This window comes from Apium graveolens, chromosome 5 (genome assembly GCF_009905375.1).
Source record: "Apium graveolens cultivar Ventura chromosome 5, ASM990537v1, whole genome shotgun sequence".
Lineage (NCBI taxonomy): Eukaryota > Viridiplantae > Streptophyta > Magnoliopsida > Apiales > Apiaceae > Apium > Apium graveolens.
The window spans coordinates 112037158-112052293 of record NC_133651.1 but is presented as its reverse complement, the minus strand read 5'-3'; the positions used below and the strand labels follow the sequence as shown (position 1 = coordinate 112052293).

At 34.1% G+C, this 15136-nt stretch overlaps 1 protein-coding gene across 1 annotated transcript; it reads left to right on the top strand.

The window, feature by feature from the left end:
* The first annotated feature begins 7149 nt into the window (after window positions 1-7149).
* Window positions 7150-9082, top strand: LOC141661411 (transcription factor bHLH162). Its single transcript, XM_074468421.1, has 3 exons — window positions 7150-7317; window positions 7618-7941; window positions 8627-9082. Exons 1-3 carry the CDS (start codon window positions 7195-7197, stop codon window positions 8702-8704), a joined length of 525 nt encoding a protein of 174 aa, XP_074324522.1. The 5' UTR covers window positions 7150-7194; the 3' UTR covers window positions 8705-9082.
* Window positions 9083-15136: the final 6054 nt, after the last annotated feature.

The window sequence follows — 15136 nt, the reverse complement described above, 5'->3', positions numbered from 1 at the left end:
AAAGCTGCTCAATTTTTTTTTGAAGATAATCTGCTATACAGGTGAACTTTTTTCAGCCCCAACTCTAAAGTGTGTCGATCAGGATAAAGCCGATTATTGTCTCTGGGAGGTACATGAAGGCATTTGTGGGGATTATTTAGCAGCAAAAGCTTTGGCCTACAAACTCATCAGACCGGGGTACTATTGGCCAACAAACCACGCCGATGCAGCTGCGTATGTCAAAAAATATAGCCAATGTCAAAAGTTTGGTAATGTGCAAGGCAAAGCCCGAATCTTCTAGCATCAGTACTCTCCCCGGTCCCCTTTATTGTTTAGGGCATAGATATCATGGGCCATTTTACCCGAGAAAAAGGAGACTTACGCTACGTACTAGTAGCAATTGACTACATGACCAAATGGGCAGAGTCAAAGGCTATACAAATAATTAATCAATAGGATTGCATAAAGTTCGTGGACTCTATCATTATGAGGTTCGGGATCCATGTGGTTTTGGTCTCGGATAAAGGAATTCAGTTCGTAGACTCAGACTTTGAGTCATATCTTAAAGAGCTCGGAATTAAGCACAAAAGGTCATATATGGCACACCTACAAGGAAATGGACAAGTAGAAATGACCAACAGAACTATACTCCTGGGCCTTGAAAAAAGACTGCAGGAATCCAAAAAAACATGGGCGGACGAGCTCCCAAAGGTTGTGTGGTTGCCCAGAACCACGCCCAGAATATGAACCTGGGAAACCCCTTTTAAACTCGCTTGGTTCGGAGGCCAGGCTCCCAGTGGAAACCGGGTCCCCATCTCACAGAGCCATTAACTTCGATGAAGTGTCCAACATCGAAAGCCTAAGGACAAACCTAGAGCTTTTGAACGAAGTACGAGATCGGGAAGTACAACATATGGAGAAATACAAAGAAAAGACAAAACTCTACTTCGGGAAGAAGGCCAAAATAAGGGAACATAAAGTTGAAGATTTGGTTCTCCGAGACACAGAAGCTTCAGATCTAACAATCAAGGCAAGTTGCAGCCTAACTGGGAAGGGCCATATAAAATCAAAGAAGTGTTTGCGCCCGGAAACCTACAAGGTGAGCTATCTTAATGATACTGAGGTCCCAAATACTTGGCACGGAGCCCGGCTAAGAAAATTCTACCAGTAATGAAAAGGTGCACATTTCACAATCATCTCTATACTAGAACTGTGATGTCCTTATTCCCCAAATAAGATTTTTAAAATATGTATATGTTAAACCCGGAATGTAATCATTACTTATTTCTTATTAAAATGAAATACTGTATTTTGAGCATCCTATAGCTTATCTTATTTCTGTGATTAGATTACAACTATTATCTGCACAACCCATACGCTCAGAAATTTTTTCCCAATATTAAAATTTACCCCTACCCGGGGTCGATTAAGCACAACCCATGTGCACTTAAAAAAAATTTCTCAATTTTAAAATTTACCCCTACCCGGGGTCGATTAAGCACAACCCATGTGCACTAAGAAAAATTTTCTCAATATTAAAATTTACTCCTATTCGGGGTCGATTAAGCACAACACATGCGCACTTAGAAAAAAATTCCCAATTTTAAAATTTACCCCTACCCTGGGTCGAATAAGCACAACTCATGTGCACTTAGAATTTTTTTCTCAATTTTAAAATTTACCCCTACCCGGGGTCGATTAAGCAAAACCCATGTGCACTTAGAAATTTTTTCTCAATTTTAAAATTTACCCCTACCCGGGGTCGATTAAGTACAACCCATGCGCACTTAGAAAATTTTTCTCAATCTTAAAATTTAATCCTACTCGGGGTCGATTAAGCACAACCCATGTGCACTTAGAAAAAAATTCTCAAACTAAAAAAAATACCCCTACCCGGGGTCGATTAAGCACAACCCATTAGTTATAACAATGTGATAACGTCAAAAGTTTTACCCAAAACAAAAGGAAAATAAAAGAAAAGGCACAAAACATAGCATAAAGTAAATATCCCTGGGGTAAACTAGCCCGGGGCAAATCCAAATACAAACAATTTAAACAAGCCAAAAGGCTTAATTTCAAGAGTTACTTAAGGTGCGAGAAATTAAAGTTACAAGCCACAAAGGCCAAATATTTTCACTCTGAGACTAGTGGCTAGGGGGAAGGAGAAGGAGGCTGTTCCTGAGGGAGCGGAGGCTGTTGTGCTAAGGGTTGCTTGGGTAGAGGAGAAGCAGAAGTGGAAGGACTGACTCCGGTTTCAGCCGTTGATATTGCATTAGCTTCCTCCTCGAGCCTGGTCTCCTCTTTGATATACCGGTCCAAGAAACCATCAATCTGACCCCCGAGGACTTCGGTAAGATATCGGGAGGAAATCTTCCAGCATATTTGAAAATTCTTCATCGCCTTCTTGTAGAGCTTCTCAAAGTATGCTGGAGTTCCCCAGAAATTGGCCAAAACTTTATCCGGAGTCAGCCTGGCAGCTAGCGGCTCTTTCAGCTTCCGGTTTTCCTCCCTCATCTACCTCACTACAGCATCTTCCCGGTCCTGCTTGGCTCGGAGATCATTCACAATCTCCTTGTGTGTAGCATTTTCCCTTGCCGCCTCCTTGGTTAGGTTCTTGAGCTCCCGGGCCAAGTTCTCAGCTTCAGTCTTTGACGCTTCCCCGACATCAACTTTAGCTTTCTGAGTCCGGGCAATAGCCATAAGACCCATAATCTTGGAGTTAGCCTGAGAGAGAATTAACAGTCAATAGGAGAAGAAGACATTTACAAAGAAAAAAGACAAGTACAATGAAACACTTACATTCGTGATGTCTTCCTGCATCTCGGCTAAGAAATTCTTAAAGGGCTCCCTCCGGTACTGCCTCCTCTCGGCAGTTGTAGCATAGTTCTCAAAGAGCTCCCTCCAGCGAGTCTCCGGGGTGAAACTATCTAACAATGCCTTGAGCTTTTCAGGAGTATCTGGGACAAGTTTAGTAGCAACTTTCTTAGACCTGGGTCCCGGAACCCTCAGCATCCTCCCCACCCTCCTCGAGAACATTCTTACTCTTCCTAGGAGCCTTCTCTTTCTCCTTCCCCTTCTCGGCCCGGGGCTCAGCAATCTAAATATTGGTCCTCCCTGAATTCGCAACAACAATATTACCAGAACTGGATCCCCCAGCACTAGCACCAGCACCAGTCTCATATACCTTCTTCCTTTTCGCGGCCTCCAAGCTGTTCAAGCCGCCGATCCTCCTGCATCGGGCAGCCAAATCCTTGAGTTGAGCATATATGTTGTTTTGATAGGAGATAAGATTAGATATTCCTGAAATACAACAAATTAAACATAAGCCCTGGATTCAAATCGAATATGGAACAACATTAATATAAAACAGCAAGGATTAGTAACTTACAGCCGGCGGCATGCATCTCAACATTATTATTAAAAGTGTCCTGGGTCCACTGCCCTCTGAGTGCCCCCACAAAAGGAATAGACCATTGTGAGGGATCCTTGCCCGAGCTTCTGGACCGGAAACCTATCTATTTTTATTTCAAGTTTATAAAGTGGCATGAACTCCAAGTCCCCACCTCAGACGAAAATAAACTCCCGGTGCCACCCCTTAAGAGAATTCAACATGCTAACTGGGAAAACCATCTTGTCAGACGGATAGCCACAGTCCTCTATCCGGAACAAGAACTCGTATAAGGGCGTACTTGTAGACTTTTTAATTTTGAAAATATGGTGAAAAAGTCTGAAGGTGGGGAGGTAATCTTTGGTGTGGAAGCAGGAAAAAAACCAACTGATCCATTTGACAGAGTTCGGGGCCAATTGAGTGAAGGGGATCCCGTATACATCCCGACATAAAGCCTTGATGAACTGGTGTAGACCTAGGCACATACCTCGGAGGTGCTCTAATGGAATACCGACATACCCCCGACGGTCCTGTGGTACACACGCTCATGTGGTTTCGGCCACCTCCACTCATACTCCTCCATGTGGTTAAACGCACGCCTAAGCATGCTATCTACCTCGGCATCAGTGTACCTCTCCCCGATGTCCTTATGAACCGTCCCACACTCGTATCTCGTCCCCGAGGCGTTAAAGAATAATCTATCTAGGGAAGCCTCATCATACGGCTCCCTACCATCCAACCCCTCCGAGCCCTCATATGCCCAGATAAGTCACGGTAATAGAAACCTAAGGGGCGCGGATCCTTTCTACACTCAACAAAGTAGTGGTCAACGTCCTCCCAGGACCCATCCTCGTTGGCTAATGTACCCCTGGGCCCAAAACTAAGGTCTCGGCTAACACCTAACCGGTCTCTCGGCACGTGGAGGCATTTCTATGGATTCGTTAGAAGAAGAAGAATAGTTGGGTTCTATTGCATATATGAACTCGGGTCTATTCGGGTTGTGTTTCTTAAGGTTAGCAAATTGCTTAAATCTCCTACCTTGCATATACTATATGTACGAATTACCCAGAGTCAATGCCATACCCGAACCCAAAACACAAAAATAAAAGAAACTTAGAAATACATTTTTATCAAAATCAAACGCCAAAAAACAGATCTATAACATATACACATAATTATATACAATCGCATACAAAGCAAGAACATCATACCAACACCCCAGAATCGGAGCTAATCAGAAGAACAAAAACCCCATATTTTGCATATAAATCAAATAAAATTTACCATTTCTATCAGATCAAACACAAAATCAAAGCCAAAAAACACAAACTACAACTACAACTAGCCAAAACAAGAAGAAACACATCGAAAACTTTGGGAAAACTACTCAAATAAGTCACAAAGTAGTAGCATGCAAGACAAAAGAAAATGCATAATGAAGAACACTTACAAAGAGCATGAGAAAGGATGAGGCTTCGACACTAAGGCTTCGAGAATCTCTGGAGAAAAGCCTTCAAAAACTCAGAAATGATAAATTTTGCTCTCGTCTTTGTGTGTTCACGTAAAAGAAAGAAGGGGAGAGGGTATTTATAGAGAGAAGAAGAAAGTGAATAGGAAAGGGACAGGAAAGACACGTGGCCCACGATCATTGGCCTGGAAGAAAACAAAACTGCAGCAGTTAATACATTTTGTGTTGTCACTTTAAATAATTACACACCAGTAATTATTTTAAAGCACGTCTTTTCGTAAAAAAAAGGGAAAAGAAACGTTTCTTACACTCAAATGTGTGTATATATATACATTCGGAAAACCTTTTGGAATCCCAACAAATTTCTGACAACCGGGATTTTCCGCCATGACTTTTTAGAGTCCAGTTAAATCATGGAGATCTCATCCTTATCCATCTATCCATCATTATCCCCAAAACTTTAATTTCAAATAAAAAAACTAACCAAGTCAACCCCGAAAACTCATATTCATAAAACCCCGGAGTCCCAAAAATTTTCTTTTAAGTAGTTCAAGGTACCCCGCCTTGGACACTAATCAAAAAGACTAATCAAGTCAACCCCGGATTCTCATTTTCATAAGACCTCGAAGTACGGGTAACAAATAAAAGAAAAATCCTAAAATTTTCTTCTAAGTAGTTCAAGGTACCCCACCTTGGATACGAATCAAAAAGACTAACCAAGTCAACCCCGAAATCTCATATTCACAAGACCCCAGAGTTCAGGGGCAACAATTCAAAGAAAACCATAATTTTTTTTTCTTTTAAGTAGTTCAAGGTACCCCACCTTGGACACAAATTAAAAAGACTTAGCGAGTCAATCCCGGAATCTCATATTCACATGACCCCGGAGTTCGGGGGCAACAAATCAAAGAATAGCCAAAAAAAATCTTTTAAGTAGTTCAAGGTAACCCACCTTGGACACGAATCAAAAAGACCAACCAAGTCAACCCGAAAATCTCATATTCACAAGACCCCGAAGTTAGGGGCAACAAATTAAAGAAAACTCAAAAAATTTCTTCTAAGTAGTTCAGGGTACCACACCTTCGACATAAATCAAAACGACTACACAAGAAAAACAAATCTAATCCCTCGTTCGGGAAACCCGCATAAGGGAGTGAGAGGCAAATGATAACCCATATTAGTTTAGCCCCAACAAAATGAGCTCAGGGCCCAAATAACAAGTAGAGGAAAGGGGGGCGGACACGTGACAATATCCCCACCGTTCAGGTTACCCGAATCTGGAACCTTACAACGGTCCGGATCCAGGGACACGTTGGCCCATCACAGGAGTCCACGTGTTCCCCAATCCAGAACACACCAACGGTGCAGATCAAAGGTACAAACCCCCAAATACTAATGGGAAACCTATAAAAGGCTGATCAAAAGGGGTGTTGGGTTACTGATTTCTATCCACCTGCACACCCATACACACACACCACTCTATTGTATAATTTCTATCTTATCCTTCTTCTCCAAAACCCTATCTCAGTCTCACAGTTGCCGCGGGAACGCCACCCCTCTCCGATTCTGTTTTGCAGGAGCCCAACCTACAGCTTAACCACTCGTCCCTCTTTCCTCTCGTCCCTCTTTCCTGCTTAAAATGGAAGCCGAGTCCGGATAAAAGTACAGGAGAGCCCGGGATAAAGATCGGAGTTATCAACTAGATCATATGTTCTCGTAATTACATCTCTGGCAACTTTAGATGTGAACTTATAAGCTATGAGTTGGATCGGGGTTGTCCTTGTCCAATGTACAAATACACCAATAGGTAGTGCTACCAATTATGATGACAATAAAGGTTTCAAAGTGGGGATACTAATGGATACAGTCCCATTACACGAGACCATATATAGTCATATATATGGTGATGAGACTATGTATATCTTATTAGGACTTTTTGGTTGTCATTTTATTCAAATGATATAATTAATCATCTATGAAACTGTATAGAAATTTCTATATTTTCTAAATAATTACAATATGTGGTTGAAGAAATTTCCTGCTTGCATGGCAGTGCAACTTTTGAAGCGGGAATGTAAACAGAAGATTACGTGTTTCCACTTGATTCTGTTCCAGATGTGTGTTTCCTGTTTCCTCCCCAATTCCTCTGTTATATTAGATTCTAATTCTAAAGAAAGTTATTCAGCATTGCATTCCCACCGGCTGTCATATCATCCTAATCTTTTAATTGGTGCTTTTTATGTTTTTGCTTTTTACACTGACAAAAGTTGCACATAATCATAACTATAAATAAACAGGATTACATGCACTATTAGCAAATAAGCTGCACCACAGATTGTAGATAACAAATAGATCCACAATGGACCAAAACCAAAGTAGCTCTTCGAAAGCTGATAGAAAGACTATTGAAAAGAACAGGAGGACTCAGATGAAAGGCCTCTACACTGAACTTAATTCTCTTGTTCCTCCTCAAAATTCCAGGGTTCGTAGTCCTCTCTTCGATTAACATAATGTTTGTATTTGTGTCTTCTTGTTTGTATGATTAAAATATTCACATTGTTACTAATATATCTGATTTGGTACAGAATGTTTTTAAAAATAGGTCAAGATTTAGGATATCAAGTGAATTTTAAGTCAAATACTAAACAATTAATTAGACACAAGAGACTTCTTCTGTGGTAACATTTTTCATGATATGTGTGTGCCAGTATACAGATTCTAGGGTGTAATGTAGGCAATTATATATCTCCAAATTCTGAAAAAAAATATTTTTGGTTTGCAGGAGGTGAAGTCGTTAACCGATCAACTTGACGTAGCTGAAAAGTACATAAGGAAACTACAAATTAAGGTGGAGAAAATGAAGGAAAAGAGAGAGTGTTTGATGGAGAATAATCCAAATGCTAGGTTATATGGGGGATTAGCAACCCAACCACGAATTGAAATTCACGAATCTGGTAATGCGGTAGTGCTAAATCTGGTAACTGGTTTGGAATGTGAGTTCATGTTTAATGAAACTATTCGAATGTGTCATGAAGAGGGGTTGGATATTGTGAATGCAAGCTTTTCTGTCACCGAGAATTCAGTATTCCACACTATACACTCCAAGGTACTTCACTGCATTTTGTTCCTTCCTCCAAGTTTACAGAAAGAGTCATTTTCATATAAACAATAATTATATAGAGGGATATAATTTCAAGTTAGCGAGTTAATTTTGGGCCATTTTGTAATGGACGAGTCATGTCATGTCATTTTATGATTTTAACTCCGTCATTCTACCAATAATCGAGTCATGTCTTATATCTGACATTGCTCAGCAGTAGGGGATGGACTAGAAAAAATAAAGTATATAATTTGTGGACATTTATTAATAAACATATATACATATATATAATGGCTGGACATGTGATACAGTGTTACTTTGTAGAACACCCTAAACCATGATTTCAGGCTAGTTCCTATGGATTATCGATTTGAATCACTAGTCCTTTTTTCACAATTCATAATGTTTTACAAACCAATCAGGACCTCTCCTGAAAGAAAAGAAAGTTAAATGATGTGACAGTGACTCTGGCGTTATTCTAAAACTATAAGAAGTTCATGAGAATCTCGCGTCCCCGGAATCAGGACCTCTCCTGAACATTTGCCTCTCTATTTGGATTTCCTAGTAGAAATTATCTGCTTATGTGTTAGTTGGAAGCAACTAACAAGTTAATTGACTTATAACTAACTTTTCATTTAAGCGTGGACATTGCTTATAATTTATATATTTATTTATTCGGATCTTGTACAAGGTTGGTGAATTTGCTCAAGAAGGCGCAATTGATCGAGTTACTGAGAAACTAAACACGTTTGTCGCGGGTTCTACCTAATTAATATAAACATTTTGTCCTCAAAACATCTCCTATATATGTAGCTGGGCGGACTTTGATCAGGATTTCACCCATGGATAAACAAGGGAATTTGCGGAGCTTATGGCCAAAGTGGAGAATGAATTACGTAATCTGCTATTAATATTTATGATTACATGTGTGCTTCCAAAGTATTTGAAATTAGGGTTTCTATTACTAAGGTTTTCTAATGATTTGTGTGTGTTTTAATTAATTACTAAGGTTTGCTAATGGTTTGTGTGTGTAATGTACCAGTTTCGTCTGGTGTGTGCTTTTACTAAAGAACTTATCCGGATGTTTTTCCTTGTATTTGAAATTAGGGTTTTACTATATATAAGGTTTGAGGAGCGATTTTATCCAGATGGTTTCTACGTGAAGCTCTTTGTCTGCTTCATACTTGATTCAATTTCTTTAATTAAAAAGCAATGATCTTTCTCCTTAGAGTATTCTCAAAATAATATTTATGTTTCTTTTCATTTGTATACAACTCAAAGGAATAGCTACATCAAGAAAAACTAGAGCTAAAAAAATTATTAAAAATTTGTGATAAAATAACGTGATATGAATGAAATGATAATATTAAATAATTTAATTAATAATATTATTGTGAATGTAAGAAAATTCATTAACATTTAACCCATAAAAATAATATACTTAGTTAACAATTTTGAGAATTAATTTTATATCACTAGTGTTTTCCTGTATATTATGTTCCTAGGTTTAAGTACCGTCCATCCCTCTATCACCTCTTTTGAATACAATATAATACAATATATGCGTATGATTCAAGTCAAGGCAAGGAGGAGTCTCGCATTGATTATTGTTAGAATATTAATATGTACTTTCGAGTGAGTCATATTTTTATATTTAGAGTGAGTGATTTTTTAACATAATAAAATACTCGGATTCGACTGCCTGCCATCTCTAACATTCTCATAGTTTATTATGGGAAGGTTCCTTAATTATTTATTTATCTATTAATTGAGAATCTTGAAAATGAAAACCCTGAATTTAATACCTTAATGGTTGTGGGAGCTGGAGCTACTTATTTAACTAGTTACCTATGTTCGCGCTACGTGTGTTCTTTTTATTATTATTTAAAAAATTTAATATTTTGTATATATGTATGATATATATATATATGTGTGTGTATGTGTGTGTATAACATCATATATACTATTTTGTATATTAAATAACTTATTTTTTGTTATTTTAAAATGTCGAGAAATAATTAGAAAAATAAGATAAAACAAAATTAATTAATTAATTGGGTTTCAAGATATTTTTTCGCGACATTTAATAAAAATTGTAAATGTATATCAATGAAACATCGTAAAATGTATTAGATTATATTTTCTTAATTATGACTTGAGATATAAATATCGTAATCTTATATTAGATTTTTAAAATGTATATCAATGAAATACAAGACGATTACTTAATGTAATAAATAATTTATTTAAAAACTATACATATAACATAGTATAATTTTAACAATTTTAAGTTTGCTTAACTTAACTTAATTGTATAATTGTATAATATGTTGTCGTGCCTTATGATGAGTAGATAAGAAATTATTTATCATTTTTTGGGTGATTTAAATTTAAATTTATAGTAAATGTCATGGTATCGTTTGGTTTACAAAACTAAATTAAAATAATATTGCTTCGAATGTTGCGGATTTTCAATTGAAAACAACTTCATTGTGCGTTGCTAAATTTCAATGCAAATTTATCGCAATTCACAATTAGACATTTACTATCCTTTAAATACATGTACAATATTACATATCAAGTTCTCCTTTAAACTCAATTGCTATATTACATAGGAAAAAAAATTTGAGTTTCATTATATAGGACTCCATGGCATCCCTTTCCAATTGTACTTTTTACTTTTTGGTGGTTAAATTAACCAAGTTTTGATCTAAGATTAACATTTATTTATTGACAATTTCTTGGTGCTTCCAAAAAATATAAAAGAAAATATAAAATAATTGTGAAATTAAAACAAAATCAAGATATGACATTTATTAACAGTTTGTCAGTATCGTCTTCGAAAACGCCTCGTATTCTGACACTAAAAAGTTATAATAGAGAATTTACAATAATTTTGAAATTGTAATAAAATTAAAATAAGATACGTGTTGATATAATAGAGGGTATACAATAATTTTGAAATTGAAATTAAAATCGAAATAAGAAATTTATGGACACTTTATCGGCGTCGTCTTCGACGAAACCTCGTATTCTACAATAAAAGATCTAAAAGAGGATATACAATCATTTAGATATTGAAATAAATCAAATTAAGATATTTATTGATAGTTTCTCGAAGACGACGCCTCATATTTCGCAACAAAAAAAGGTTAAAAGAGGAACATATATTAATTATGTATAGTTAATTTAGTAATTTAAATTATATAAAATAAGACTAAAAAATTCTTAAAAAATTTAATTTTCATTATACAAGTTTACTTTATATAATCATATAATAATCAATGTTACTCGACGGCGCCTCACAACCCCTTCTCGGATTTTATTATATTATTTATTAATAACTTATATCAATTATGTAAAGCTAATTTAGTTTTAAAATTTTATAAAATAAGATTCAAAAATTCGTAAAATTATATAATTTTCAAAAATTTGCAAGTTTATCTTATCTAATCATATAATAATCACTGTTACTCGATAGAACCTCATGATCATAGGCGGCCTTGACCGAGTACAGGCCGTGCGGGTGCACTGGACCAAGTGGGTTCAAGGGGCCCAAATATTTTATAGCCCATTATATATATATATATAGTGAGCTACTACAACAAAAAACACTTTTAGAATAGAAACTAGAAATGGAATAATATATATTTTTAAAATTAATTGGAAATATAACATATATGATATGCAAATCGATTGTTGAGAGATGGAGAAAAATACAGTGAAACCGGAATTAAAAAAAACTTACGATTTGACGAAAAAAATCAAATTAAAAATGGAGGGAAAAGCTGAAATTGTGTGTGGAAGGGTGTAGATTAGCTGGGTGAGGTGCTTTTAGGGTGGACCATTAGATTAGATTAATCTAATAGCTTAGATTAATTCCGAGTTTCTATTTTAAATTTGATTTGTATTTCATTATGTCCCTATATATATATATAAGTTATATCTAATTTTGTAATATATATATATATTTAAAAACCCAAAACAAAATCCTTAAATTCAAAACATAGCTAAAATTTTCTCAATTATTTTAGTTAATCAGAGGCCCATATGAATTTGACTTTGTTTATTAAATTTATTGTTATTAATTCAGTGATTTTCTTCTTATATTGTCATTCATGATATGTACGTGGTTGCTTGCTTTAGGTTATATATAAGTTATAAAATTCATTTTCTTGTTATTCTCAACCTATGTTATCTCTCATTAAAAACTTTCTAAATATATAAAATAATGTATTAGTTTAGATTTCGTAATATTTGTATAATTTTAAAATATTTGGTTTACTATTTGTTTTTTGTAACAAACCTGAATATATTGGATCTAGAATTAACACGTGGGGATTAGCCTTCTAGCGTAACACTTGTCTGGGTTCCAAACCTCTTAAAACATTATTATTTTTTTGAAAAAAAATTGTTTCACATTTTTTATAAAGGGCCTCGAAAAAATATCTGCACTGGGCCTAGAAAAACTCAGGACCGGCCCTACTCATGACGTCGTCTCGCATTTTATTATATAGAAATATTTTATTAGGAACATATATTAATTATGTGTAGTTAATTTAATAATTTAAAATTTTATAAAATAATATTCAGAAATGCTTAAAGAATATATTTTTCATTATGCAACTTTACCTTATATAATTATATAATAATCAATTTTACTCAATGGTGCCTCACATCGCCGTCTCACTTTTTATTATATAGAAATATTTATTTATAACATATATCAAATATATGTATCTAATTTATTATTAAAAAATTTATAAAATAAGATTCAATAATTTGTAAAAAAATATATTTTTCACAAATTTGCAAGTTTACCTTTTCTAATCATAAAATTATAAGTGTTACTTCACAGCGTCTCACAATGCCGTCTCACATTTTATTATATTAAAATATTATTATTTTAAAAAATAAGTTCATACAATTATAAAAATATTAAAATCTTTAATATTTAAATATGTATATTGAACTGTCTTAAAAATGTATATAATTGTATAATTAATGATTCATTTACTAAAAATATTTTTTGTTTAACCAATCAAATTTTCACTTTATTTTTTAATTATATAATGGATGATTGTTTGCATAATATATATATATATAAATATCCGTAATTTTATATATAATTAAAATATTAATTAGAAATTTTCTAATTTAAAACATTGACAATGGGAAAGTATAGGCTACTGAGAGTAACAAATAAAATTTTAAATTTTGAAAAATGATGTTAGTGGGGAAAATATAACATTAAGTGTTAAAAAATATTGGTTTGCTTAATTAGTGCACAAAACTTATTATAATTGGTTTATTATATTAATCACTTTCTTATTTTGTTACAATAATAGTTTAATTAGCAGAATCAATACTCTTTTTGGAGCAACAAATTTGAAATTTGAAATATAAGGCCATGTAAGAAAGAATAATCTTCATGGACAAAAATATGTAAATTTCCTTGATAATTGTTCAAAATTAAGGAAGATAGCCAACATATTAAATAACTTTTCTTTTCAGTTGCTAATTATCAATGAGTTAAGAAACTAATGTGTCCAAGAATGGGCTATTGAGAGAAATAATTTAAATTTTGAATTTTGAAATAAAATATGAAAAGGGAAACAATAACACATGATGCTGAAAAGATATTATTTTGCTTAACCAATGCACAAAATTTACTATAATTGGTTTAGTACATTAAATACTTTCTTAATTATTTTAGCATAATAATAGTTTAATTTGTGGAATCAATACTCTTTTTGGACAAATAAATTTAAATTTTGAAATATAAGGGCAAGTAGGAAATAATTATTTTCATGTACAAAAATATGAAAATTTCTTGAAAATGTCCTTTTTTATGTAGGATAATATCTTTTAAATCAGTCTTACAAATCAAATTACTAATAAGGGAATTTCCTACTTTTGAACTGGTCTTCAACCTTTATCTTTTACGGCTGTATCCTCGGACAATACCTTGATAAATTCTGTTATGGTAGCGTATATGCAGTAAATATAATTTAAGAGGCTATTATATGTTAGGATGATTTCGAAAATAGAAAGATGCTTACATGACGGTGGAGATTTTGTATCAACTGTTTAGAGCATGCTTGATTTATGTTTTCATCTTTCGCAATTAAAACCATGAAATACATTCCCCATATTCCTTCCTAGATATGTTTATCATGCAAATGCGGTTAAAAAAATAAGTAAGATATATAATAATTATTACATAAAATTGGTACATGCAACATGTCACATTGCAAATTAACTCTCTATAAACATATATATTCATTTTATTGGAGGTGTTAATAACAACATAGCTCTCTCATTTGTATATCTAATTTGACAACATTGTAGTTATGTGAATGGTTGAACGATAAATTAAATGATTTCTATATTTAAGGTGTACTAATTTTATAAAAAAAAGATGTCATACTCTTCTCTTAGTGTATTATCATTGCTATCAAATCTTGAATATGGACTTTTGAATTTGCATCTTCCCCATTAGCTTTTAAAGACTATCAAACAAATGTGAGTTATTAGAATTTCGATAAAAACCTCTCATTTCTTCCATTGCAGTGGGAGAACAAAAAGGAGTAAAATCACCCAATGAAGCATATAATGGAATTTTTTTGTGTATTTAAAAATAAAGGAATTACATTTAAAAAAATAAAATTAAGAAAAAAAACAGTAGAAAGTCATTCAGCATCCAAACACATACAACTATTGTTTATTCAGTGCAAGTATAAATATTGGAGGATGAATGCACAAACTGCAGTTCAAACTATAATACATGAGTCATACCATTGACTAATTCTGCTTCGACATAACTAATTCGTCCAAATTATTATCGGCTGGATTCTTAGTTGCTCCATTTATCTCAACAAAGTCGCCAGCCACCGTCTCTGGATTCACTAGTAGCCATACCTCATGCTTATTTCCTCGTACATATGGAAAACATGTGAAAGATAAGCATTTTTCAGTATGAAATTTAAGTCTGATCGTGATTTCATTTAAAATCATCAAAATTATAAACAAAGTAATCTAAAGGCTCCAATGCATACTAATTTGCAATGCATAGAAAAAAAAGTGCAAGGTAATTTAGTCATTACCAAGGTATTCCCCTCATATCCTGGAGTTTATCTTTTTGGATTCATTTTTCAAAGATCCAATACATGTTGTTCATATCTCAGTAAACATTAACCCA

What these genes read in the sequence shown, in the direction of transcription:
- LOC141661411 (XM_074468421.1), top strand. Translation starts at nt 7,195, where the DNA reads ATGGACCAAAACCAAAGTAGCTCTTCGAAAGCTGATAGAAAGACTATT. An exon ending in TTCCTCCTCAAAATTCCAGG is followed by an intron (nt 7,318 to 7,617) that starts GTTCGTAGTCCT and finishes TTTGGTTTGCAG; the next exon opens with GAGGTGAAGTCGTTAACCGA. An exon ending in TCCACACTATACACTCCAAG is followed by an intron (nt 7,942 to 8,626) that starts GTACTTCACTGC and finishes ATCTTGTACAAG; the next exon opens with GTTGGTGAATTTGCTCAAGA.